The sequence below is a fragment of the Natator depressus genome, chromosome 19 (genome assembly GCF_965152275.1).
Source record: "Natator depressus isolate rNatDep1 chromosome 19, rNatDep2.hap1, whole genome shotgun sequence".
NCBI classification, from domain to species: domain Eukaryota; kingdom Metazoa; phylum Chordata; order Testudines; family Cheloniidae; genus Natator; species Natator depressus.
Genome location: NC_134252.1, coordinates 18,296,306 through 18,323,584, shown reverse-complemented (window position 1 = coordinate 18,323,584; position 27,279 = coordinate 18,296,306). Strand labels below are relative to the sequence as shown.

The 27,279-nt window shown below is 54.9% G+C and overlaps 1 protein-coding gene across 1 annotated transcript in view; it reads right to left on the bottom strand.

The window, feature by feature from the left end:
* The window catches only part of SDC3 (syndecan 3), a 188,070-nt gene extending 161,069 nt beyond the window's left edge, over positions 1-27,001 (bottom strand). The window contains exon 1 of the mRNA XM_074934678.1: positions 26,887-27,001. Coding sequence (XP_074790779.1) covers positions 26,887-26,967 — 81 coding nt within the window. The 5' untranslated portion in view covers positions 26,968-27,001. The remainder of the gene's footprint in view (positions 1-26,886) is intronic.
* Positions 27,002-27,279: the final 278 nt, after the last annotated feature.

Genomic DNA, 27,279 nt, shown 5'->3' with positions numbered 1-27,279 from the left:
GTGTGGAGACAGCAGTGGCTCTAGCAGCCCCAGGTTAGGGCTGGCAGAGCAGAGCTGTGAGTTCCCAATGCAGCCCTAACACCAGCTCCATCTGGACAAGTCACTGCCGCTCTCCAGGCCTCAGTTGCCTCATCTCTAAAATGGAGCTAACATTTACCTGCCGGACAGGGTGAGCGTGAGATTTAAATGCCCACACCATGTTTGATCTCAGACTGCAGGGACTCCACACCTGCAATGGGCATGCCAACCCCCACCATGCAAAGCTCATGGGCATGGGACTGGCTTAGCTACAATCACCCCCATCGCAATCTGACCAAACCTCTTGATGGACACCACAAGACAGCTGGGGAGGAAGCAGCTGATTTCTGCTTGGAGCACAGTATTTCCTTGAGCCACCCTGGCCCTCATGTCCATTCAACCAGCACATAGCGGTGCATAGCTAACCACGAGGTTAGATTGAACTGGGAACCTCCAGAGCCATGAGTCTCAGCAGCGTTGGGTGACAAACAAGACACGCCCCCTGCACAGAAGGAGGCTGCTCTGCATGTGAGTATTTATTCAGAGCCCTTCGTCGTGGGATCCAAGAGCCTGGATTTCAAACCCATCCCTCACAAAGGATCGTTTCCAGTAACACCTAGGAGCCGTGGCCGTGGGCCAGGGCCCCATTGCGCTTAGAATTGTACAGGCCCAGAACAAGAAGAGAAGAGTGAGGGGGGATTTGATAGGAGCCTTCAACTACCTGAAGGGGGGTTCCAACGAGGATGGAGCTCGGCTATTCTCAGTGGTGGCAGATGACAGAACAAGGAGTAATGGTCTCAAGTTGCAGTGGGGGAAGTTTAGGTTGGATATTAGGAAAAACTATTTCACCAGGAGGGTGGTGAAGCAGTGGAATGGGTTCCCTAGGGAGGTGGTGGAATCTCCATCCTTAGAGGTTTTTAAGGCCCGGCTTGACAAAGCCCTGGCTGGGATGATGTAGTTGGAGTTGGTCCTGCTTTGAGCAGGGGGTTGGACTAGATGACCTCCTGAGGTCTCTTCCAACCCTGATATTCTATGACTCTATGATCCAAGCCCCCAAGAGCTCACCCTCCTGGGTTCTAAAGCTGGGGGGGGCCCTGCTAGACTAGACCGTAGGGAAGTGTGTTAAGAGATCTGCAAATGGAGGAGGGAAAGCCTGAAACGTTTTCCTGCTAGAACGTGATTGAAACTTTCCACCCTCAATCATCTCCTTTCCCCGCGGCATGAAAATGGGCCCACTCCCCTCCAAGAACACCAGCCATGCCAGGAACTGGCTGGTGGATGGGGGCCCGGGCGCACATTTTGAATGGAATATTGTTCTAAAACGTCTCTCACCTCGGATTTGTTTTTACGATGTGTAAGGAAGGAGGACAGAATCCTGATTATGCCAGAGAATTCCTCCCCTCTCACTCACCCCCTCACATCCCTCCAGCCACAAGCTCACAGGCTCCTCTGCTCTGGGCTGCAGAGCGTGTTTAAATAAACATGGTCAAATTAGCTGACTGCAACCCAAGCAAACGCACGCAAAACCTGCCCCTCGCCAAGGCTGTCCTGAACAGCTAATGGTCCATGCACCACTCAATGGCTCAGTGCACAGGCTGGAGGCACCCGGGCCAGACCAGCTTGAAACCGCAAGGATCAGGGGAGGGGTGGCCTTGCATTCCAAGGTGTAGCTTGATCTGGGCTTGGAGGTTCAGAAACGTGCACAGAAGAGAGAGAAATGAAGGTGACGCTAACCAGCAAATGAGCCACTACAGTGACTGGCGCCCTCCACAGAGCCCCGCTGGCAGACGAACGGCAAGGGCTGGAGGAGGCCAAGTCTGCGAGCCAGGCTAGAGCATTTCAAAAGCCATGCAGTGACCATGGGGCCAAGCCCTCTCCAGCGGTGGGCGTGCGGAGACAGCAAAGAAAGCCTACAGTGGAGGCACTGTGCGACTGACGTCCAGCAGCCCACAGGGAAGTGTGCGGCACACTGGCAGGGCAGCGTGCGGAGGAGGCCTGCACTGCCGCTGGCCCTGTGGCTAGGTGGAGGGCTCTAGTCCGCAGGGCTGTCGAGCTGGCATTTCCCCAGCATTAACGCCACTTTTAAAAAGGAGAGAGATGGAGGGGGTTGGGCTTTCCATTGCCACACCTCGTCTCTCCATTCATCCCAGGGCAGGTGGAAGACGCCCCGTGCCTGGAACCAATTCGTACCCACTTGGCACAGGTGTAAAGGTAACAGCACGTCGGGCCCCAGCTGTGACTAGTTTCAGTTGCCCTGAGCAGAGACAGCTCCATGAAAGGCAGGGTAATTGTGTCACTGGCAGACAGTTACCTGGGAGTGGGGGGGAAGGACTAGAAAAGCAGAGGAGGAGACGCCATGGACCAAGGGGGACCTGTCGTCATTGCAAAGTTAACCTGAGTTATAACTCAAGTGTTGCCCCTAACTCGAGTCCCATCTGCACACTAAACCCTTCACCTGAGAGTGGTCGGGGTTCTACCTCTCTGTCTGGCCCCTTGGGGGTACTGGCTACCACTCGAGGGAGCCCAGCTAGTCAGCTGCTGACACAATCATGCTGCTGGTGGAAGTTGGCTAGTGCCATTTGCCTCCAGAGTCCTCCCACAATCCCCCCGGGTGCCAGGAAGGCCAGACACGTTCTCCTCCCCTTCGCTGGGAATGAATTCAAAGAGCACCTCAACTAACGGCAGCCTAAGCCCCAGGGGATGTGCCCGCAGAAGTCCTAGCGCCCCCCCCCCCGGGGTGGGGCAGTGCCGTGGGGACACAGCAGCGTGAGTATTCTTTCAATTCGGCTGCTTTGACTCAAGCGGAGAAGAGTCACTAGAGCGTAGAAAACTCACGTTACCTGCAGCGAAGCCAGCCCCGAAGACAGGGGTTCTCGACCTTTTTCCCTCTGAGGCCCCCACAACCTGCTATAAAAACTCCATGGCCTGCCTGTGCCACAACCACTGGTTTTCTGCCTATGAAAGCCAGGGCCGGCGTTAGGGGTAGGAAGCAGGACGCTTGCCCGGGGCCCAGGCCACAAGGGGCACTGCGAAGCTAAGTTGCTCAGTCTTCGGCTTCAGCTTCATCCCAGGGTGCTGGGGCTCAGGCTTTGCCTTCAGCCCGGGGCCCCTGTGAGTCTAACGCCAGCCCTGCTCTCTGGTTTATTTTGGAGGACTCCCCGCAGTGGGCCCCGGACCCTTGGTTGAGAACCACTGCCCTGAGAGACTGGCCTCTGTTCTGTGCAACACGTGCAGCAGCTTCTCAGCTGCTCCTGGCACAGCATCGATCGTGTCTCACGGCCGGGTCATGAGCGCGGGGAACCCTGTTCCCCAGGCCGCCAGACAGGCTGGCAGGCAGGGAAGCCATGACTCAGCCATGCGTGCACGCAGGGAGGTCTGGTGGGTGATTCACCAAAACCTCAGAGTCACAAGCGAATCCTTCCCTCGCCTGGGTCACTGCGGTTCAGATAGACCAGAGCACAACCCAGGCCCTTAGCCCCTTCTGCTGCAGCCGCCAGCCACGTGAACTGTCGCCCGTGCAATAAACTCCATCCAGTTTTACTTTATCCAACCTGCTCTGGCCCCCACCACTAACACCCTTAAATATACCATGAATGTTGCCACTGCCCTCTGCCACCGCACTGCAGAGTCCTCCCGGGTCACTGGGCCTCAAGCACAAGGCAAAAGGTAGACCTAGTACATGCATTACAGTCACTCTTAGAGACCTCTGCCAAGACCAGGGCCCCCTTGGGCGAGATGCTGTACGTAATGAGAGGATCCCTGCCCTGAAGAGCTTCCAGTGTGACCAGACCAGGCAGATGAAGAGGTGGGACACTGGACGAAGCATCGTTATCCCCATGTTACAGATAAGAAACTGAGGCACTGAGCAGTTAAATGACTTGTGCAAGGCCACACAGGGAGTCTGTGGCAGAGCCAAGAATTGAACCCTGGTCTCCAGGCCAGGGCCTCAGCCCCAAGCCTGCCTTCTTCATTGGCTAGGGGTACAGCTCAAACCTAGCGTGGGCTTTTGACTTTGCTGCTGACCCCAGTGCCCGGGCTTCCTTCTTGTGCTCAGCTTCTCTGCCTTGGGTCGCTCACTCCCAACTCCAAAAAAGGGAACTTTTTGCTCCAATAAGACTCCCAGCAGCAGATTAAAGCTTTGCTGGAGATGTATAAAATAATCCTGTTTCATCAACAAATACCTGGCAACTCTGGGTTTTTCCACTGGGCTGGAGCCAAGGCCTTGGATTCATTTGAGCACTGTTCCAATGAGCGTGCTGCCCCCCCCCCCATCTCCAGTGAGGGACGGCAGAAGACAGAGGGGGAGCCACAAGCTGCTAATGCCTCAGCAGGCCCTGCCCAACTCACCAGCTCCCCGACCTGGACTTTGCCTATGTCCCACTCCCACGACTCAGGAGGCTAAGAGGGGAAATGCGGCCTCCCCCTCTTGGTCGTCACTTCAATTCTAGCCCCCACTGGCCATGACTAGTGAGCTGGTAGCCTTTCCTGTCTGACAGCTCCCACGCGACATGAGTTGGGGGATTCAGTCCAGTTTTGTTGCAGCCAGGGGATTGCTTCACACAAACCAGCACCTGAGGTGCTGGCAGAGGCTAGGGCCCCTCGCCTTTTGCCAGCCTTAAATGCACAAAGAGCTGTTCAGGCAGGGGATTCATGTGTCTTTGTTCTCGCGCCATGAGGCCCCGATCTTCCCTAGGGCCTGTGGGTGCTACCACAGGACAAACAACAAGTAACGAAACAAGCTCCAGGGCAAAGTGAGATTTTGCTCCCAGTCTTTTGGTTTGCAACTGTCCAGCCATGCCATCCCCTCCTCCAGCATTTGCCAGCATTTGCAATTGTATCACGGGACTCCCACTCCCTGGCTGTTTCTCCTTAAAGCCCCAACTCCTGGAGTCACGGGATTTCATTTAAATACATGGTTCTAGCCCTCATGGTTGCAGAGAAAAGCTGGAAAATGTGACACCGCCCCCCCCCCAAAAAAAAGGCTCAGAAGGAAGAAGAGAAATGAATAAATAAGACCTCATGATTTTTAAGCCAATCTCAGGATTTCTTGGGGCCTCGATCATGATGTTTGGACGCTCAGAGTTGGCAATGCGGCTGGGCTCTCTCCCCAGCGGGAGCTTTGGGCTAGCTCTCCCCATGACATGCATCTCTCTTGGCCATTACTTGCTAGTTATCTGCCTTCGGAGCCGCACACCAGGAAAATAAAAATGATTGTTGCAGAAGCCCCTGCCTCCCTTCCCCCTGCCCCTGTTCAGCTTGTTTTGATTAATCTTTATGGCATGGAACCGGGATGGTTTCCTGTCGAGATCTCGTTATAGAACTAACAGCCGCAGGACAGACACCAGCTAAAAAGCCATCAGACAGTAATATCCCTTCAATGAGCTGGATGCAGGGACTGTCAAATATTTATGGGCTGGCTTTAAAATGTAAAGCTATTTCCAGCTGCACTTGGGAGGGGAGTTGAAGCGAGGTGGGGGCGGGGTGGGCTCCCCCACTCCTGGCTGGGGGCAGCTGGGGGCAGGGAGCCAGAGGTCACAGCCTCTGCAGTGGAATCTAGAGACCCGAGGCTGAGCTAAGAGCAGCACCTGGGTGCAGAGCAGCAGCTGAGCCAGGTGATGCTGGTGAAAAGAGGAAGCTGGCCTCCTGTATAAACACCCCACAAACACACATACTAACAAGGGCACCTGCCCTCTTATTGTTAAGCTGGGCGCAGCCTAAGGTTTCTCCATGCTATTGTGTCCAAATAGCAATGGCAACAAACCTGGCCCCTACCCAGATCCTGTCCCACGCTACTAGGTAGAGACCTGGCAAGAGCAGCCCACATGTTCCTGACCTCCAGGCTCGATCATTGCAATTCACTCTAGGAAGGAAGCTTTATGTCACTGAAATAGCTTCAGCACAGCACAAGACACAGCAGCCCAGCTGCTCACCAACACGAGCCCCCATCCTGCTGGTGCTCCGCAGTGCGCCCCACCGAACTCACCATCAAGTTCATGGCATCTGTCCTGGTACACCAACCCCTCCCTGGCTGCCTGAGACACACCTCCACGGCCAGGGCTGCCCCCCACAGCTGGCAATTAATAGGGGGAGGTTTATGCGCGAGGGAGGCAGGTGTGGACCTCACTGCTAGAGGGGGGAGAGTACAGCCCTTGCTGCACTCAGCACTCAGCTCTCCACGTCCCTTTGCGTCCACGAGTTATTTTCTTGCCCTAAAACTCCCCCTGTAAACGACTGGAGCTATTTCTCCGACAGGCTAGGGAGGAGGAAAGAGAGAGATTGTGATGGTTATTTTTATCTTTAAATGCATCGCTCAGACACTGTGGGGATGGCAGCGATACACGCGCATAAACAGATCAAGTAACATCCCGCCTAGTCTGCTGGAGAGAAAGATCTTGCATCCTACAACACTGCCTTGGAGAGGGAACCTTGCTGAGCTTCTGACCCTCAACTTCAGGGCCTGGGGCGGAGCAGACGTGGTCTGTTAACAAGCACAAGACAGACAGGATGGTCCAGGGTCTAGGGCACTAATCTAGGACGTGGGAGACGTCAGCTGAAGTCCTTGCTCTGTCATAGACTCCCTGTGTGACCCTGGCCTATGTGCCTCAGTTTCCCCTCAGTAAAGTGGAGATAATAGCCTGCCCCATCTCGCAGGGGGGCGTGAGGATAAATATAGTATGAGGTGTGTAGCCATCTAAGTACCACAGCTAGAGAGACCAGGGAGGAGGCACCTTGCTCCTTCACGGCAGGTTTTCAAAAGGAGGCTGGATGGTTTAGACACAACAAATCCTGCCTCGTGGCAGGGGGTTAGACCAGGTGACCCTGGCGGTCCCTTCTCACCCTGTGGTTCTAACGATCCCTGGGAAAGCAGTTGCCTGCTGCAGGACATGGTGTTAATGACTCAATGAAGGGCTCATTTTCCTCTGCTTTAGCACTGACCCAATCCCACACTGCCACGCGGGGGATGTCAGGCTGCCACAGCTGCTGTATTTCAGATTAGAACCAACCGCCGCCCTGATCCCCCGGTGCAAGAGGCGGGTGCGAGCACAGCTGTCAGCACGCGGATTTCATTTGGCCACTCCCGTTCGTTTGCTCTCTCTCTTGCTCTTGCAGCTGGGGACAGAACTGTTCTTCCTTTCCAGCCTGAACATCTGTGGAGCGTCACTGCATCGCTAGCCGATACAAAGGGCACCCTGCCTACATACGCTGTACTGCCTGTGAGGGCTGCCAAAGCACGCTGGATCTTTGCATGAGAGGCTCTATATAAATGTCAAATTAATTAACAGAGGAGGATCTATGTGTTTCCACAAAAGCGCTCTGTTTTCACTGCCTCTCCCTCCCCAGCTTTTCCTAAAGAGGGGTCAGGGACTCAAGAGTGCCAGGCTGAGATCTTCAAAGGAAACCAAGGAAATTAAACCCCCTAATCGAACTAACATGGGGGTGGGGTTCAGGCAGACTGGGGCAGGAGGGTCTGTAACTACTAGAGAACACTACCCTCCAGATGCAGGTGTAGAATGCTTTATTCCCGAGTCCCTACATTCCTCTGCACCCAGCAGAGAGCTGTGAAACCCACTGGCACAGTGTGTCGCTCCAGGGGAAGGATGGTATAAGATATAACAGCCTTCAACTGCTACAAGTAGCGGAGAACTGTGCTGTGTCTGTAAAGACGCCAACCGCGCTGATGGCCCGTGTCTGGAGTCAGCATAGCTCCACTTGATTACCGTTTTTGTTTGTTTGTTTTTTCAATTGTAATGTTTGGTTGTTTTTAATTTAGGAAATTCCATTAAAAGAACATTAGAGTTGCAAAGTCACGCACCAAAAAGTTGGAAAATGCCAGTATTAACCTTGCCAGTGCCACCTGCACGCAGCCCTCTTGTGCATCTGTATTAGGACACGGTCTCTAACTACATGAGCACACTCTATATTTTTCCACAGGACACTGCTTGTTCGGTGAACAGGACGAAGTGTTCTCTAGGAATGAAGCAAGGCTGTGTAGTGAAGCTTGTCGTCTGTCGGGCCCCTGCCTCAGGTTTTGTGGTTCGGATAATGGAATAGGGCCACGAAGAACTGGAGTCTATCTTGGCCTCTGACACAGAGTTCCCATTTGCTGTTCGGCAAATCAGTTAAACCATCATCTTCCCAGGAGGCTAGTCAATTCCTCACGTACTGGGAACTCAGCTTGAGACACGTGACATCCAATTTGCAGAAGTGCTGAGTACTCACAACTGCAACGGGGAGTTCCGCTCGGAACACATTAAGTGCTATAAAATGCTAAATACTCTGAAAAATCAGGTCTGACGCATCTCAAAATTGGGCACGCAACGCTAATTAACACTTTTTGCTTTAATCTCTGGGCCTCAATTCCCCATGTGTAGAACGGGGCTAATAAAACCTCCTCACAGAGGTGTTGGTAAGATAAATGGCTTTGCGTTTGTACAGCACTGAGAACCTGTGATGAAAGCCTCGTAGAAAAGCCCAGGAGGAAATTAATAATTCTGTCTCCAGAGAAGGCTTTGGATAGTGTGCAGGGAACAATGAATGGGGGGGTGAGGAAATACTCAACAGCTACCCATTCAGTGTCCGCCCTCCATCCAGTGTGCTGCAGAAGCCGAGGTTGTAAGAAAACAACTGTGTGGTCATGTAATTTACAACATGCATGCCCACAGAGGGGCAGGATTTCGGTTGCACAGGCAACATTAGTACTGGCATTTCCTAGCCTGTGAGTGCTTCACTTTGCAAACGTAATATTCTTTTAGCATAGTTCTTCGGATGCAATTTTGTATTTAGTAAAGATAAACAAACAGCGTTCTGAGGCCTTAAAATCCCACCTGTCCAGCAGGAAATAGGGTGTATATGGGGGTAAATGGGAACTCCTTTGGTTAAAATAAGAGTCAATGCTATTCAGTGAGATCCACCGGGCAGGACAGCTGTAGTTTTCCAAGCGGCCGGACTGTATTACATTACGATAGCATCTCTAATATGGGAGAACTAGGAGCTCATGGGATACTTCAAAACCACACAGAGGCCAGTGTAGCCTGGTCCAAGGGTCTTAGCTCTGATCCTGCCCCACTGAAATCAATCTGAGCTTTGCCTGCGGTAAGCGAAGGATCAGACTTTCCATTTGTTCCCATATCCTGCACCCCCCTAGCTTGAACAGTCCAATATACAGACACCAGGGAGACAGAGACAAGTTTTTAGTATCACATTAGGAGCCAGCTGCCACTCCAACCTGTTCCCAGCCCCCGCAAAAAACACATTTTTACATTGACGTTGGCTAAAATTTTAAAACCAGATTAAAAGTCTAACGTCCTAAACTAAATGGAGTAGATTTGAAAGAATCAGCGGCCAGATAAACTAAATTACACTTAATCCACATCGTGAGCAGATGCTCCAGGAGCCATGGGCAGGGGAGAGGGTGGACATGGATGGATTTAAGAGGGCCCGGCCCTCTTGGTGAGTGACTCAATGAGTCTATTGTGCTTATTTCTACCCTGTCTTCCTTTACTCCCTGTTTTCATATCAAATAGTTTAGCACCAGGGCAGAGCCATGCTGGATTGATAGCACTGGGGACTGCACGCCCCTACGTGCATAACAGGCACAGGATAGACTGCAGCTACGCAGCCTTCCCAGTGGTGACTCCTCCACATACTTCAGCTCAGCTCCACCCCACGGGGACCCTCTCCAAGGGGCAAGAAGGGAGTTCAGACTCTATGGCCCGTTCAGTCGCTGATCGCTCTGACCCAACAGTGAGGGCCTGTAAGGACAGTGTTTTTGTGGCGTGGAATCTCATCTCACTAGGACTTGGGCTGAGGCCTACCAAACTCATTTGGTATCGTGTGGTTTAGATCTCGGGCATACGCTTTATGTTGTGTGCAAGCCACCGGATGAGTGCCGTGGATTGCAGTGTCCGAGGCTCCTACAATGCTCAACGACACCACACAGCAGGTGGGGGGGAAGAGCCCCGTCACCCTGCTCTCTGTGCGTGTCAGGAGGAAATGTAACTGCCCACGGAAAGGCCAGTGCCCGAGGATCCTATCTGCACTGACATGGCATTTGGAAGAGGCAAATCCCTGAGTTCAGCGTACAAAGCAAACCCTGACTGCTGAGCAAGTTCCACTTCCCTGAGCAAGCAAATGACATCGTAATAACCCAGGCGTCCTGCTAGACAAGAAACCTGTTTGCAATTCCCAAGGCCCCTGGGGTGTTTCCTGGAGCAGTCCAGAGCTGCAGGGGAAGCAGAGAAACCCCGCTCCCAAACCCCCAGTAGGGCCGTCCCCTTACTACTACACTGGCCATGGGGCGCCGAAGGAACCATGCTCAAAACCCACCTGGCTGGCTGGCTTTGGGTGACCCCTTCTGGGACAGCCCTGTCCTGACTTCCCCATAAGCCCTCGACTTGCCACACAAAAGGGCAGCAGGCACCAAAGTTCCTTCTTAGTAGACGGATAATTCTTATTGCCCAGCAAGGAGCCACGCAGATGCCAATGGACGGCCCTCTCCCTGGTCCAAGAGAAACTCTACGAACTCGACAGTCCTGCTCCTTTTACTTGGCTGAACACACACGCACGCACACGCACACACACCCACACCAGAAACCTTCCTGCGGCTCTCCACATCAGCAAGGGACAAGCTCATTCCTACAAACCTCACAACATGAACGGAGGCCTGTGCTCTGGGTTTCTGTCTTCCTGGAGCCTTGGCGCGCGCACACACACACACACCCCCACACACACACAGAGCAGCGTTTCAAATAGCCCTATCTGGACTGCGTCCAAAATGAATTTTAAACGATTGAAAGGGAGACGCGACTGGAAACCCATTTTCTGCTGCCTTTCTCCCCCTCACTGCCGAGCCAAGCCCCAGTGCCAAGATGTCTGCCTCTGCTAGCCGGTCCTTCAGCCCTGGTGTCTCAGGATTGCGATTGGGCTCTGGGTTTAGAACTTGTTATTGCTCCAATGTACCTGAAAAGTTAAGTGTGAAGCAGGTCCAGGCGACCCCCCAGGATGGGAAAAGGCAGCTGCAGTGAACAATACAGCCAGGCCAGCTTGAGCAAGACTGGCCAAGAGCGCCAGAAAGGAGGGGTCCGAGTCTACCTTTCACCTCTCTCAATTAATGCACTTTCCAGCAGCATCAGCAAGCCAGCTGGCTCGCTCCAGCACTGCCCCAGTAAGTCCCATCTCCGTGGATTTTACGTGCATGGCTATGGACAGACAGACCTGCTCCAGCTCCCAGCTGGCTCCTGGGGCATCAAGAGGCAGCATCAGGCAATGCACAGGGGGTCACCAAATTCCTGTCGTCACCTGGAGGTGCCAAAGAACCTGTACGAAGCACCAGCCGCTTGGAGAGACCCATCATCAGCAACACATGGCCAAGGCCAAGCCAGCTGAGGGGCTGAGCTGGGAGGTCAGGCTCCGGGATGAGCAGACCCAGTGACCAGCGAACTCCATGCCTAGAGACAAGTTGCTGAGCAGCCCTGGAGGTCTTGTCATGGGGGAACCTGCCAGTCCTGGAGAGGTTGCCGGGAGCCGGCAGTTGTGTTCAGGAGTCGCTATTTGCAGGCGCTGAAGTAGGCCCAACAGGCAAAGCCAGCACTGAGACGGACATTGTGGAGAGCTTATAGGAGGCAGGGCAGGATGGGGGGGGGGGGGGAGTTTGAGGGAGTACAGCCAGCAGCTACTGCCCCTCCGCTCCCAGGCCTTCCCTGGTATATTGCCTCTCTGGGAATTACGCCGGCACTCTTGCTTTCTCTGGGTTTGTCTCTCTCCCTCCGTCTAAGGCCAAACTCTAATGGATAAATGTAAGCAAATAGCTGAGACCCATGGAAAGGTTACAGCTAATCTGTGCTCTTAGTAATTAAAGTGACAAGTTGATCCTTAAGCCCCTGTCTGGGCCAGTCTGCAATGGGTGCCAGACCGTGCCAGGGGAGAAATCCCAGCTGGGGGCCATGGGAAGGGTCTCAAGCCTGCCTCCCATTGCTTCTTACACCGGGGTGAACCCAGAGCAGAGTCAAGAGAACTGTCCCTCAGCGAGAGCAGTGCCAGGCCCAGGGGTTTGATTCCTGGCATTTCAGGGCAGATCCCATTTTAGTAACATATTCCTCTCCCCCAACACACACACAGCTGCCCCCCCCCCCCAACCAGCCAACTTAGCCTCACCGCCAGTGATAGGTGTAGTCGGCAGGTTCGGTGCAAATATATACCAGGATCCCAAAGGAGTGCAGGGCACTCAGGCACTTGTCTACCTTAGAAGCTACTGTGGAAAGGGTCTTTGGACCAAGATCCACCAAACCAAGACCCTCTGATCTGCATGCACGTTAAGGTCTAGAGAAGGCGCTCGGTGTAAAAGCAGGGGCTTCATCTCAGTGGCCTTGCCCACAGTGTTGGGACTAATGCAGATTACAGAGACCCTACAAGACGGGCAAGCACGAAACTCTGCCAGGTTCTGGTTCAGGGAACAGCAGAGCCCACAGGGCGCAACAGCAGAATGAGAGCTGCTGGCAGACAGGACCGGGAGCCCTGAATCCCAGTCTAACTCCTCTCTCACTCATCCCCTACCTTCCCTTGCCGCCGTCAGTCACCTTCGCTCTCTGCCCCACGCTGCAGCGTCTCTCCCCAACCTCACCCCTGCTGGCATGACAGCTCGTGGAACAGCAGGGAGGGCAAAGACTGAGCAGGTCAAGGAGGCTGAATTCTCTCCTCCCGCCCTGCCTCATCCATGGTGGGGTGACAGAACCATGCCGTGAGGCTGCCCATTCTGCACCTGCTTTGTGGCTAACCAGAGATCTTTGGTTCTTGGAATGATCAATCTGGCAACTCTCAGCAGCACCAGGTTTGCTTTAATACAGGCTGGATTTCCCATGCATGAAACCCAGCGCCATCCAACACACCCCGGAGGCACAGGCGAGCACGCGCACACACAAAATCCCCTCCCTGCTCACGAAAGAAAGAGTGTTTCCCCAGCATCCAGTTATGCTGAACAGCTCCACCTGGCACTGCCCTCTCTTGCAAGGCCCGGCAAGCTCGATGGCCAGTAAGCTGCTCACTATTGTTGTCCCCCTGCACTGCCCAAGTCAGATGTCAGGAGTGGGCGGGGAGGGGAGGAAAGGCTCGGAATCACCAGCCCCCTCCAGCTCTCTCCTGGAGTCGGCAAACCACAGCTCCTGGTTCCAGTTTTGGAAGCCCCAAAGAACAAAGGAGGAGGGCTGGGAATTGGGCCTCCTAGGTTCTGTTCCTGGTTCTGGGAGGGGAGTGGGGTCTAGAGGTTAGAGCAGGGAGGGAGGACTCCTGGGCTCTATTCCAGCACTGACCTGCTGCAAGACCAGAAATCAGCCCCCTGCTCCCAACCCAAGGGCAGACTCCTTTGCACTGGCTCCGAGCTGATGGGGATTCCCAGATTCAAATCAAAACCCCACCATCAACAAGCTATTTATAATTCAACACCAACGGGGCTTAGAAAGAACTGAAAGGCATGAAACATTAACAAACACCTCCCTGATCAAGACAAAAATGTGAAACTCCCCCTTTCACTGCAGCTCCTTCAGTAACAGCCTGGCTGTGTGTGGCCTCTGGGTAGAAGCAGCAGACAACCTACAGGGGCAGATTTCTCAGATGAGTTTCCAGGTTCACAGCTGATTTCATTTTGGCTGTAGACATTTGCACTGGAGGGAGAGTCAGAGTGCGCAGCCTTGAGAGAACTCGGGGAAGGCAAAGGGACTCTCCGAGGCTGCATCTGGAAGGGGAGTCGTGTCGACTCTGAGCCCTGCTCTGGACAGAGAAAACAACGAGGAAAGACTAGAAGCACAGTTCATTGTACCCCAGATGAAATGTCATCACTAGACAGAACACACAGTCACTCACACAGCCCCTTCCACCACAGGATCTCACAGCCCTTTACAAGGGAAGAATTATCCCCATGTTATACATGGGGAAACTGAGGCCACAAGGTCACAAGGCAAGTGAGTGGTGGAGTCAGGAACAGAACCCAGGAATCCTAACACCTAATTCCCCCCTGCCTAACCCATTAGGCTACACTCTCTCCCAGAGCACCGCACGGCGCACAGAACTGCCAACTCCCAGCCCTGTGCAATGCCCCTTACTAAGCCCAGGGCACTAATGGGGTCTCCCACTATTCATTAATAGCCGAGTTTACAGACATCATAAATAATAGTGATGGCACTTGACATACTGCAGTGCCTTCCGCTCAGCATTTTGCAGGCTGTAGCCAAACTTCTGTTCCCCAGTATGACAGTGCAACTCCTCTGCGGTCAGGGAGACAGCACTGGTCTTTGTGAGAGCAGAAATTTATCCTCTAGGTCACTGGTCACCAACCGGTCGATCACGATCAACTGGTCGATCCTAGAGATTCTCCCAGTCGATCGTGATCTCTGGCCGGTAGAAGTCTGGTGGGGCAGTAGGGCTAAGGCAGGCTCCCTGCCTCCCCGGCCCCACACCGCTCCCGGAAGCGGCCAGCACACCCCCGCGGCCCCGGGGGAGAGAAGGGGAGGGGTGTAGCAACTTGTGGTGCTCCTACCTGCAAGCACCACCCCCGCAGCTCCCATTGGCCCGGAATGGGAAACTGTGGCCAATGGGAGCTGCACGGTGCAGTGCCTGCAGAGAGGGGCAGCATGTGGAGCCACGTGCCCCCCCGCCTGGGGCCACAGGGGCACGTTGGCCCCTTTGGGGAACCGCATGGGTCCGGGGCAGGCAGGGAGCCTGCCTTAGCCCCGCTGCACCACCGACCGGGAGCCGCCCGAGGTAAGTGCCGCCCAGCGGGAGCCCACACCCCAACCCCCAGCCCTCTCCCAGAGCCAGCACCCCATACCCTCTCCTGCACCCCAACCCCCTGCCCCAGCCCTGACCCCCTCCCAGAGCCAGCACCCCATACCCCCTCCTGCACCCCACCCCCGCCCCAGCCCAGAAGCCCCCTCCTGCACCCAGACTCCCTCCCAGAGCTTGTACCCCTCACCCCCTCCTGCACACCAACCCCCTGCCCCAGGCTGGTGAAAGTGAGTGAGGGTAAGGGAGAGCAAGCAACGGAGAGAGGGGAGGATGGAGTGAGCGGGGTAGGGCCTTGGGGACGGGGCGGGGTAGATGCTGGGTTGCACTTAAATTCAAAGTGATCTTGTGCGTAAAAAGGTTGGAGACCACTGCTGTAGGTATATAAATCCCTTCACACATCACAAAAATGCAGCCGTCTCTGGGATGTAACAGGGCGGCTGTTTACCAGCACACAGCAACATTACGTAATGGGTATTTTCAGGAGAGGGAAGTGAAGCATAAAATGTTTCCATTTCAAAATGCAGGGAAAATTTCAGCAAAGAGAATGTAATTACTCCTACTGGAATGTGGCCCACGGCTGGGAAGACTGCCAGGGAAGATTTAATGCCTGAAAGTGGTCAGGACCTTGGTTTGAGATCTCACATAATCATTTAAAATTCCCTTGGAGGTCTATCATCAGCGGAGCCAGAGCAGGGACTTAGGTAGTTAAAGGATATCTCAGCTACCTACCATCCAGGATCCAGGCAAAGAGCTGGTGGAGGAGGGAAATGAACAAAATCCGAAGCTTCATTTTTCATGGTGGACTGCAATGTTGACGTTAGCACTACCAAGGGTCTCACGCTGCGTTACAGCTTTCAATGCAGGAACAACAGGGGGCTTGTTACACCCCATTTTGTCTCCCTGCAGCCGACAGGTGACGATGCTGCAGCTCTACAGCTGGAAGCAGGGGGCTTCAGACTGGTCTACAGGCAAACGTACACTGAAATAACTGAGGGGCGTGTAATTCACACTGTGTGTGGAGACTCATTTCTAGAGCTGGGGGGGGGGGAACAGTTTTCCTGATCTGTGAACATTTGTGTGATTTCAATCATTTTTCCCAGCCTGCATGGGGACAAAACAGAGAACTGTCGACATTTTTTGTGAGAAATGAAGCAGAGAGAGAGAGAGAGAGCCACACACACAACTCCCCACCCCAAATAGCACACCGATTTGGGCACTTGCCTAGGATGTGGGAGATCCAAATTCTAGTTCCTGCACTACCTGATTCGGAAAAAGGACTTAAACTTGGGTCTCCCACACCCCAGGGCTCTTGGCTATTCTGGGGTCTCTGTCTTCCTAAATTCCATCCCAGAGCAGAGACGCCTTCCTGGAGCAGTACATACATCCTGGTGAAAAGTGCTGGTGTAGACCCACTGTACTTATGTCAGTATAGAAGCATCCCGTTTTGATGCAGCTCACTTTTCTACTTGGTGTAGACCAGCCCTTGGATGGCTATGGGGATGGGGGGATGGGAGGGGTACAGAGACTTTCACCTCTAGGGCACTAGTTGAAATCATCGCCTACATGAAAGGAGGCAGGTTGTTCTTAGCCTCATGCCTTATGCAGGGATCTCCTCCATCACAAGAACCATCATCACAGTCATTAACTGGCCCTCTTGTTGACACTTGAGTAGCGAACAAGCCACGAACATCCCCCATCCTTCTAGAGCTGACCCCTCCACGCACCGGAAGGGAAGCCAGCCTGATGGTGGTTCCTTGATAAAGAAGGGACTTCGACTTCCACCTTTCCCCAGCACTAAAACCCAGACATGGGCAGAGACATGTCCAGGTTTAAGGCTGAGCCTGTCTTGTCCTTCTCTAGAGTAACCCCCAAATGCTGCTCACCCATCCACGCAGCAACCCCCACAAATTCACATCCTCTGTTACAAGACACCTTCCCGAGCCCTTGGAGTCAAAGCCTGGCTTTGCATGCTTAAAGGGGAAATGCTGCCAGTTACGATAGTCGCCAAGGGGCCAAAGCTTCTGATTATTCACCAGAGCATCCTCCAGGAAAGCTTGGAAGGACACCAGGTTCCATCTATCGACACACACCCAGCAGGCAACATTAAACCATCCTCTCTGAAGGAGCGTGAGGGACGATGGAGGGACAATGAATCCTCTGGAAGAACCAGACTGAAATAAACCAACAGCTCCCTTAGCCAGAATGGGAAACAGCCAGGAACCACGTTCAGCTCCCGTGAAGACTGGGAGCCCAGCTAGGAAGAATTTGCTTTGCTTTAGAAGGAGGCTTCTCCCCAGAAACATGCACGAGACAGAGACTGTGGCGAGAAGGGAGCCCTGGAGGCAAGGATGCTGAGCTGCTGGGTGGTGCATCCTAGCCGACTCTCCTTGCAAACCAGAGGCTATTGGTCCCACCCCCTGCCCCCCCACCAGCCCTCGCAGCCCCCAGCGCAGTAACGGCCCCAGCACAGGGCTTAATTAAACTCGCTTCTGCAGAGTCAACATGCTGGAATTGAAACCTATTAAGGAGATAACCATTTTCACTGGATATGGCCTGCGGGAGCAAACTGGTGGCAGCGCCAGCCGGGGGAGCCGCGCGGCAGAGCAGTGACCTTTCCAGTTCAATTTACTGAAGGCCCATCTGACAACAAACGGTAATCTTTACAACCAGCCTCTGAATTCAGGGGGCGACAGCAGACTGGGTCTCCGGAGCTTGGGGCAAAGGCTGGGAAGAAATGGACAGACCTCCCCTGTGTGGATACTGGAGCAGTCACTTCCCCTCCCCGCCCCTACAGGAAGAGCCCTGTCTCAGGGGAACTGAGCTGACTGCAGTCCAATAACTCAATCCAGCCCTTTGCTGATCATCCATTTCTTGGTATGATTTATTTAGCACTGGGGATGCGTAGAGCTTATTTCAAGAGAACAGCGTTGTTCTAACGGAATGGCCAATGCACTCAGGTTGGCAACTGGACCAGCCCAGGAAGGAGAGAGAGATTTTGATTTTCATTTCAAGGACTATCTAACTTCTTATTTATTGTTATTTGCATCACAGGAGCATGCAGAGGCCCCAAGTGAGATCAGGGCCCAGTTGTGCTCGGCGCTGTACAGACCCATAGAGAGCCCCAAAGAGCTTACAATCCCAACACATAGAACACACAAAGGGGGGGAGGGAAAACAGAGAAGGGGAGTCATTTGCCCACTGCACAAAGTCAATGAGACTTAAGCACCTCTCCTGAATTGGGGACAGAGAGAACTTGACCATGGTGCCACAGAGATCAAAGAAAAACCAACCCATCCCCTCGGAGATTCATGAATGTTTATAAATGCTACAGAAATGCAACACCGCTGCAAACATTATTATTGCAAGGACATTTTCCCCTGCTTCTCCCATGCTGCCTCTAATAAGTGGGGGCAGAGACACTGGTGTCTAGCTACCATGGTTCATAGGGCATTAAAAATACATAAATAAGCACTTTGTAACCCAGCCACTCCCCTCCATACATCAAGCTTCCTAAATTCTCTGTTTAGGCTGGATGAGTTTAGTGCTTACAAGAGTGAAGAGTCAATAGCACAGACTAGAGAGAAAGGAACAATCCAGGCAAGGGCTCCCCCACCCAGAGCAAGCACGGCCCGGCGCGCCCACATCCTGACCTGTGCAGAGTGCACCTCAGCGCTGCACACCTCCCTCTACCCATCTGCTCACCCACAAATCTCTCTAGGAACTACAAGTCAAGGGTTTTAAAAAACTAAAGGCGGCCAGGCCCTGAGTTCAGCTGGGAGAATTTTACTGCATTCCTTCTCCATCACTGCTGGACCACAGAGCCCGCGAACCCCACCAGCGAGGAGCCGCTGGGGGTTTCCTGTTCCCTGCAGCCCAGGTACTATTTCATTTATCTTTATTGACCATTTTGGGGTGGAAACGCTTCGAGAAGACACCGGTGTCTCTGCAGCAAGGCGCGCGTGGAGATCCCCGGCTGGGTGACAAAACTAAAGGCCAACAGACACTCGCAGCTGGACAGCATCAGCCCCCGGCCCTACCGGAGCCAGATGGCAACGCTGACCAGGAGGCAACCTGCCTCCCGACCCCCGCCGGGAGCTCAGCATCACAGGAGCAGCCTGCCCTTGTCCTGCCTGATTTGTCGCAGCCAGATTCATGCTGCGCACGCACACACAGCCCCAAGTCAAGCAGTAGCCACTGACCGGGCAATACTCCCGCCTGGCTAAGAACACCCAAACTCTCCCAACCAGGCGTAGCCATTCTAAACTCCTCGCCTGTTAAACCCTGTCACTGCCACACCTCTAAACCCCAGCGACCAGCTCTTGCCATGGTGGATCAGCCACACGCTGTCCCAGGATTGCCCTTCCACCCTGGGAGCTGTGGGGAGAGGGGCCAGGTCAGCCACGCCAGCAGCTGGAGCCCTCTGTTCCTGGGCAGCACCAAACCAAGTTTCATCCACACACCCTTCCAGCAACAGGCCCCATCCCTGCTCACCCCTCTGCGCCAGGACAAGGCTCAGGCTCTGTGACCCATTCAGCACTTGTCCTGTCCGTAAGCAACAACAGCCCTCAGGGCGGTAGGCCCCATTCCTAGCCGCAGGCTGGAGATACAATTTGCCAGGGCAACAGAACATTACACTGGGCGGGTGGATTTGAGCTGGTGTCCTAGAGGGGACTGTAGACCTGTATCTCAGCTGCAATCCCCTCTCCCCAACCAAGCCACCCAGTCCCTTGGTGGGCAGGGCACTAGCCAAGGACCTGGGTTCAATTTCCTGCAGTGCCACAAACTTCCTCTGTAACCTTGGGCAAGTCACTTAGCCTCTCGGGCCCAGAACCTCAAAGGTATTTAGGAACCTAACTCCCACTGAAAATCCTTAGCTCCCCATCTGTGCAATGAGGATCACAGTGTTTTCGTACCCCATAGGTGCCGTGAGGATAAAGGCACTGAAGACTGTGAAGCACTTTGGGATCTGCTGGTGAAAAGCACTCTAGAAGAGCCAGATATTATGATCCTGGAGTTATGCTATGGGCTGGGCTTTCACTGAAGAGTTCAGTGCCGTTAATGGAAACAATGCACTGCGTCAGGGACCAGCCCGCAGCACCCAGTGGTGTGAAACGCTAACGCCTTGCAGGAACACGCTTTGCACCTGGCAATCTCAATACGCATTATCAGCCCCATTTCACAGGCAGGGAAACTGAGCCAGGTCAGCAGCAAACACAGGACCAGACTCACGTCTCTCTCCTTGGGTCTCGCCGGATATTGGGGTGAGCCAGACACCCTGCTCATTATTAGATTCTAGGCACCGTGTTACAGAATCACGTCCCTCGGGTTCAATATGCCTTTGCATTGCTGCTGGGCCGAGATGCTCTCCCTCCTATACACAATTGCCAAGATTTTCATGAGTGTCCGATTCTGGGTGTTCAGCCTCAAGCCTCAGAAACATGCCTGATTTTGCCAAGGGCGGGTGCTCAGTCTCTCTGACTATCCAGCCCCTTTTAGACGTCTCAAGCTCGGCACCCAGAAACAATCCCTCTGTATGCTCTGGGCCACGTCTGTGTATATAATCCAGGTAGCAGACACAGCCCCTGGAGCCTCACAACCCTGCAGGTGCCCCTCTGTCAGGATGGCTGCTGCCTCCTCCTGACAGAGGTCATGAAGAATAAGACACAAATCCGCTTCCCTTTTCCTGTTCAAAGAGCAAGTACAGAGTGGTCATCAGTGTCAAGCGGGGTATTCCAAGAAACAAGGTAGGATTCAAGACCCTCCTGTGCATATATAATAAACTCTGTGTGTGTGTGTGTGTGTGTGTGTGTGTGTGTGTGTTCATGTACCACTGCCCTCTACTGGCTGAAAGCAGAAGTGCTCAACTGTGCATCGTAAGCCCCATACTGCTAACAGCTAGTGGTGATTCTCCCTTAACTCAAGAGCAGAGCCCTTACATGCTTTTGAGATGGATCCAAGTTCCACCCCAACTAATGCCTTCCAAGTACCCATGTACTTGCAAGTACCCATGGCCTGCAACGAAGTAACAATTCAGTCCTAAGCGGCCACTAATTTGATACGTTGAGATGGACAGGAGGTGCCTGCTGCAGGAACATCTGCCTCCTGTAGGGGTCTTGCACCTTCTTCTGCAGTATCTGGAGTATGTTGGAGACAGGCCCTGGGCTGGATGGACCATGGCTTTGACTGAGAATCACAATTCCTATGACAGCGTTCCGAGTTTGGGATACATGAGAATTTGGGAGCCTGATTAAAACAACAGAATATTTCCAAGGGACCAGTCAGTGGCTCCTACTGACTGGTCACTGGAGAGGGAGGGAGATGGCCCCATCTGACCCAGACTGACTTCTGGGGTTCTGCAGAACAGAGAGCTGGGCATCCTGGGGAAGCAGCACCCAGTGGGAAAGAGTTGGACCTCTAAGAGTTAGACTCCATTCGGGAACTACCGCCCAGAGCTGCCAGGCAGCTGTGCACACATTACGCCTCTGCTAACAGGCACAGAATCCTGGCATGCTCCCCCCGCGCCCCCGCAAGGGGGACTAGCAGAGGCTCTCCCCCATTTCTGCACTAGTTTGAATCTGCCAAGGGACTCCCCTCCTGGCACGGCCCTCTAGCAGCAAGGGGCTTCCCAGCCACATTGATTCATTCTCGGTAATTTAAAAGTACAGCAGGAAAAGTAGAGAGTTTATTTCAGCACACTCCCCTGCCCACGTACTGGGAGCATCCCTGTCCCCCGATTCCTCACAGTCACAGCTGGCCCAGTACCACCCAGCCCTCATCTCGTCCTCTGTCTTCTCTCTACCCCCAGCACAGCTGCCACTAGCCTTGTCCCCTCCAGACAAATGGACAGACACACATGCCGCCCAGATCTTGGTTTGTCAGCCCAGATGCGGCATTTGGCATCTTCTCACCTGGGCAAGAATGCAGTGCCCATTCTCCTTTAGATCTCTAGCAGGGCAACAGCAACCCTCTACCAAGAGCCAGCAATAGGCCACAGCCCTGGGGGACAGAAGGAGGAAACTGAGGCCCAGGGCAATGAAGGTAAATCAGAGCCCCCAGGGGTGCATCTGGTTGTCCTATGGAACTGCACACTGCTCTGGATGGCATGGGAGAGGCCTCGGATGCCTGTGGGTACATCTTGGGGCTCCTCTCATCACCCCAATGCAGCGGCACAAGAAATCTCACATCCCAGAAACGCCCACATTCCCAGCCCATGGAGGGAGCCTGGCGAACAGCCTGGGAACAGGAGCATCTCACCCGACACGCCCTCCTCTGCTCCCAGCACCACTTGGCACCAGCTGGACACACCGGGAGAGCACGAGCACGGCCAGGGATGGATTAGCCGCCAGCAGATATTTTCACAGGGGGAGTAAATGCTGATAAACCCAACGTGAGCGTCCAAGTCACAGCCGGGTCGGGGGGGACTATCCCTCCTTACTACACAGCCCCCGGGCGGGGAGGGTCGGTCATTCCCATCGGCACCTGCCACGGCACAAGTAAGAGAGCTCCGGATTGGCTAAAAAAAGCCAGAGACATGTCATAAACCCTCCCATCCGTCACAGGTGTCCATGATCCCCCAGCTCCTGCCCACTCCTGGCTGTTGGATCCTTTGCCCCGCCTCACACACGGATTAACGGACACCTCACACCCTGCCCCTTCTGGGCCCCATTCCCACCCCTGCCTGGGTTTCGCCTCGGCCCTCTTGCTTTCACCCCCAGCCCCTGCACTACCTCCGATGCGAGCTAGCATGGTGAGATCCCAGGAGGTCGGGGTCAGTGTTTACGCCGGGGAGGGGACCTGGGCATGGGGTGGGCGTGCCAGGCTCTGGGGTTCATGTCGGAAGGGAAGACGACGCGATGGCTCTGGCAGGCCAAGCCTGATGATAGAAGCAAGCGCTGCGGGGCCCCTCCCATTTGGAGAGGGAGCTCCCTTGCCTGCACTTTGCATTAGTGACCCCTCTGCTGTGCCCCACCCTGGCGCCACACAGAACCCATCCCATGGTGCCACTTCTCACAGCAGTCCTCTCCCAGCCAGCCCTGCCCGGGTGCCAAGGAGGGGCTGGGTTGGGGAGGGCTGCAGGGGGACGTGTTTTTAACCCCCCAGAGAAGGCTCCAAGGGGGACGTCCCACCCAAATACCCGGAGGGGCCTGATCTTTGCTCCCTGCCTACAGAGGTCATTCCAAAGTCTGCAGCAGCGAGTGGCGGGCGTTTGGAAGCCAGCACACTGCCACTTTATTGAACAGCCCCCCACTGCCTCCAGCCCTCCCCCATGGAGCAAACCCAGAGTGGCTGCGCTCCGACATTCCTTACCACGCTCCCAACGCATGCAAACAATAGATGCAAACAGACAATCACATGCTAGCTGGGGGATCCGGCAGGACCATGCTGTGCTGGGATGGCGGGGGGGCACCTGGCCTGCTATTACCCCATGGAGCGGAGCTCCAGGCCCCAGTCAGCTCCCCAAATCTGCCTCAGAGCCAGCGAGATGCTGGCCCATCCCAACACTGTATCACAAGAGGGTGACGACATTTGGATTCAATGCAACGCTGCTGATTCAAGACAGCACATCCCACCCCAACCTCCTCAGTGACCCGAGAGCTTCACATCTCACCAGACAGCCCAGAGCAGCAACCCTGACAGTCCCCTCGGGGAGCTGGAGATGGGGGAGCCCAGAGCGCATAACAGAGACCGTTCCTGACAGGCAAAGAGGACTGACTGGCTCCAGACAACAGACAGCAAATAGTCTCTTACAGAACTGGAATTTAAGGAAAAAGAGAAACTCCCCCAAATCCCCAATTATCCATTTCCCTGCCAGCATGATCGACCTGAAGGATTTATTAATGCCCCATTAACACATTTGCTAACTTGCATTAACATCCTTTCTTGCATTTACTGTAATTAGGCTGGAAAGGTTCTGATTTTAATTGGCTGAAGTCAGCAAATGGCCATTTTGTCCTTCCACTCAAAGGCCAAACAGGAGAAACTGGGCACTGATATTTACAGGTAGGGGGGAAAAGGGAAATAGCATTGGAAGGTGAAGAGCAGGAGTGTAGTTAGCACTCCCCTCCATGATTGTGAAATCTAGACCAGGATTTAGGGAGCCCCTGTGACCACTTCTGTGCCTACCAAGTCTCTGGACTGTAGCTAACAGGAATCAGTGCACCCATACACGTGGTTGGGCCCAGGCTGCACTTGTGAGTCAACAGCCATGCCTGGAGGGCGCATGTCCCATGGCTCCCGGCACTGCTCCAAATAGGGGTGCAATCTGGACAGCTACACTCAGCCCTCTGGGGGACCACAGGGCAGAGTGAGAGGAGAAGTCAGACTCCCACTATCCCATGATTCCCTGGGAGCTATCCCATAATTCCCTCACCATCCAAAAAAAAATCTACCAATTTCCCAGCATGCCCACTCAGGTGAGCTTCTTCCATAGCGACTGACTGGTTCCTGATCTCCTCTGGCACAGATTCACCCTGCAGCAGGGATCTGTCCCAGCTGGAACGGCAGAGGTATCACGGGAGGCTGCAGAGAGCTGGTGAGGGGCGTCAGCATATCCAGCAGGGAGACAGTACCCACCCCTTTGGTGCCTGGGCCCATGGAGGCAGCCCGCGTGCTCCAGCGGCACTCTGGGCTAGGCTCGCAAGCACAGAATGGTGCCACTCGACTGTACTCCTCAGCCTGGGAGCTAGAGAGCCAGAGGGGACCAGAGAGTCTGTCTGTGTCCAGCAGCCTCCAGAAAGAATCCCCTTTATAGCCGTAACAGCCAAGCCCTGTCTCTTCTCAGCCACGAGAGACACTCCAAGCTCTCACAAAGGATGCTGACCCACTTTAAGATGGGTAACCAGAGGGGTGTGAAACAGCAAATGTTATGGTTTTGTTTAAGAGCTACCATCATCAACCATGGAGCAAACAGCACCTGGAGACTGCGGTCTCCAGCTAGTGATGAGCTTTATGTGGATTAAACAACATGGAAGAAGTTGGCGCTAAACATCACTAACCATCAAAAGTCAGAGGGGGGTGCGGGGGAGCAATACTGGAGGGCAGAGCTGAGCCAGGGAGGAGGGCATGAGGGGAAAGGTTGTGAGATTGTTTATAACCAGGCTCTGATTGTGCTGACAAAATCCACTCCCAGATGGCCAAGAATCACCTACCGCTTGGTCCCGCTGCCAAATGCAAGCACCCAAACATGGTTCATCTGAGTGCTGAGCCCACATCTGAGCTGTCTCTTTCCATCACCCACCCACAAAAGTCAGGGCTCCAGGAGCAAAACTAATGTCTTACCCAGTATGTAAACAGTGAAATAATAAAGCTGTTAGTTTAACCAAGTCTGCCACAGATCAATAGCAAAATGTGCTGGTCAACTTAATAGATTATTGATACTCAGCATAAGAATCTGCCTGGCTCTACTGCTAGGAGGGTGGAGTGCTGCACAGTATTCACAGCGCAGGTTGGTTCCTACAAATAGATCATGCCCCTTATTGCATATTCAATATCAGACACACTGGCCTCATTAGGGGGAAAACGTGCATCTGTCTCTTCTGAGATACAAAATCATTGCTAGCAACTCTGTTGAATTACACACACACTAGGAAAATACCGCACAAAGGGGGCGTATTTAAAAACCACCAGGGTGGAGATGAGGCGTGGCAGTCTCTGCTAGTCCAGATCATTCATTCAAAGTAGCTCCAAAAGTCTCCCCAAGTCCCCCTATTTGCCAGCGTTTGCAATGATCGGCGGAACAAATGAACGCGAAGCTTTGCCCGCCAACCGCAGACATAGTCAAGGAATCTGCTAATGCACAAGAGACTTTCCATGGAGAAGGAGTGAAAGGTGGCTGTTGGCCATTTATTGGCAAGAAGCCAGTCCCTGTGACTTGTCTCCATCCAAAGAGAGAGGGGAAAGCCAGCCTGGGCGTTTCCCTGAGCTTGCTGGGTGCCAGCCTATTTGCAAAGCAGGGGTTGGGTTGCGCTCCTCACCCACACCTTGCCTGCGACTTTCCCACCAAGGCGAACCCAGCAGGCCGGGCTATCCAGCAGGCACCAAGCAGCGACTCCTGCCACTAAAAACCTCCGCACTGCCCCCTTCCCCACTGACTCCACCTGCCGCTCCGGCGAGCCCGCCCCAAGCGCCTCCATCCTCCAGCGGGATGCCGGCGTGAGGACCCCAGGGAACGGCCCCGAAGCAGCCACGCCGGAGCCAGCTGCGGTGCGAACAGAAACCCAGGAATCGGCTCTTGTGGGGGATGCGCCGCAGCTCACACGGGTCATTGAGATGCGGCGTCTCCCTCCCAGCTAGGACAAGTCTCACTCCCCCAGCGTGTAAATCTACTGGGGCGGGGAGAGATGAGCTTCGAAGCAAGGCGGGGACAGTGCCCGGGACAGAGCAGACCCCGGCACCGCCATCCCTGCAGCAGCTCCGTGAGGAGCCACTCGGTGGGTGATGCAAAATCAGCAACTTTCTTTTGCCCCCACCCCGGGCAGGCAGCACCAGGCTCTTCCCCCTGCTTCCCTGTGACCTTCCAATAGCACCCGAATACATCAGACCCCCCTCCAGCACTAGGATCCCCCAGGCGCCCCCCACCCAGCCTGTGCAAAACCCGCGTGCGGGACGAGCCAAGCCCCCCACCCCCACCCCCGGGGCTTCGCTGCTACCTGGCAGACAGCGCCGGTGCTGCTCCCCTGGGAGGGGGGCGGGGGGGATGCACCGGCCCACGCCCAGCAGGGAAGCCACTTGTTCCGACTACGCAGCCCGGCCCGGCCGCAGCCCCTGGGGGTCGGGGGGGGCACAGCCGCGGGAGACCCACCAAGGCACAATCGTTCACCATCAACTTTCCGGGGCGCTCCCCCAGCGCGGCCCTGGAGCCGGGGCAGGCTCCCTGCGGGGGTGGGGGGAAGGACCCATTTATTGTCCCGCAACAATCGGAACTGCAGCAGCTGGGGGGGAGGGGGTGTGACCATGATGATCCCCAGGCGGGGGCGGGGGGACATGGAAGTGCCGGGGGCAGGGTTCGACCCCCCAGGGGCTGGGGGGAGGGGATAGGAAACCCCCCCCCCCCCGTTGCTCCGGCGGGGGCGCTCAGGACCAGGTGTCACTTACCAGCGCAGCGTGGCCGGCCAGCAGCAGCAGCAGGAGCCGCCCGAGCGCCCGGGGCCCCGGCGCCAGCCGAGGCATCTTCATGCTGGGAGGGGCGGGGGGGGAATTTCCTTTGTTCCCGATGCACCAGGCAGCCCCGGGGGGGGCGCGGAGCAGCTGCCGAGCCCGGGCCGGCGGCGAGACGCCTCCCGGGGCGGGGGATGCGGCGGCGGCGGGGGGCGAAGCCCGGACTCGCTCCCGGCCGGGGCTGGGGCTGCGGTCGCCGAGTCCAGCCGGGCTGCCCGGCTCCCGGTCGCGCTGCGCGTCTCCTTCCTGCCCGCCGGCCCCCGGCTTTGCCTGCGAGCCTCAGAGGCGTCCCTGGGCAGGAAACGTGCGCTCCTGATCCGCCTCCATCCC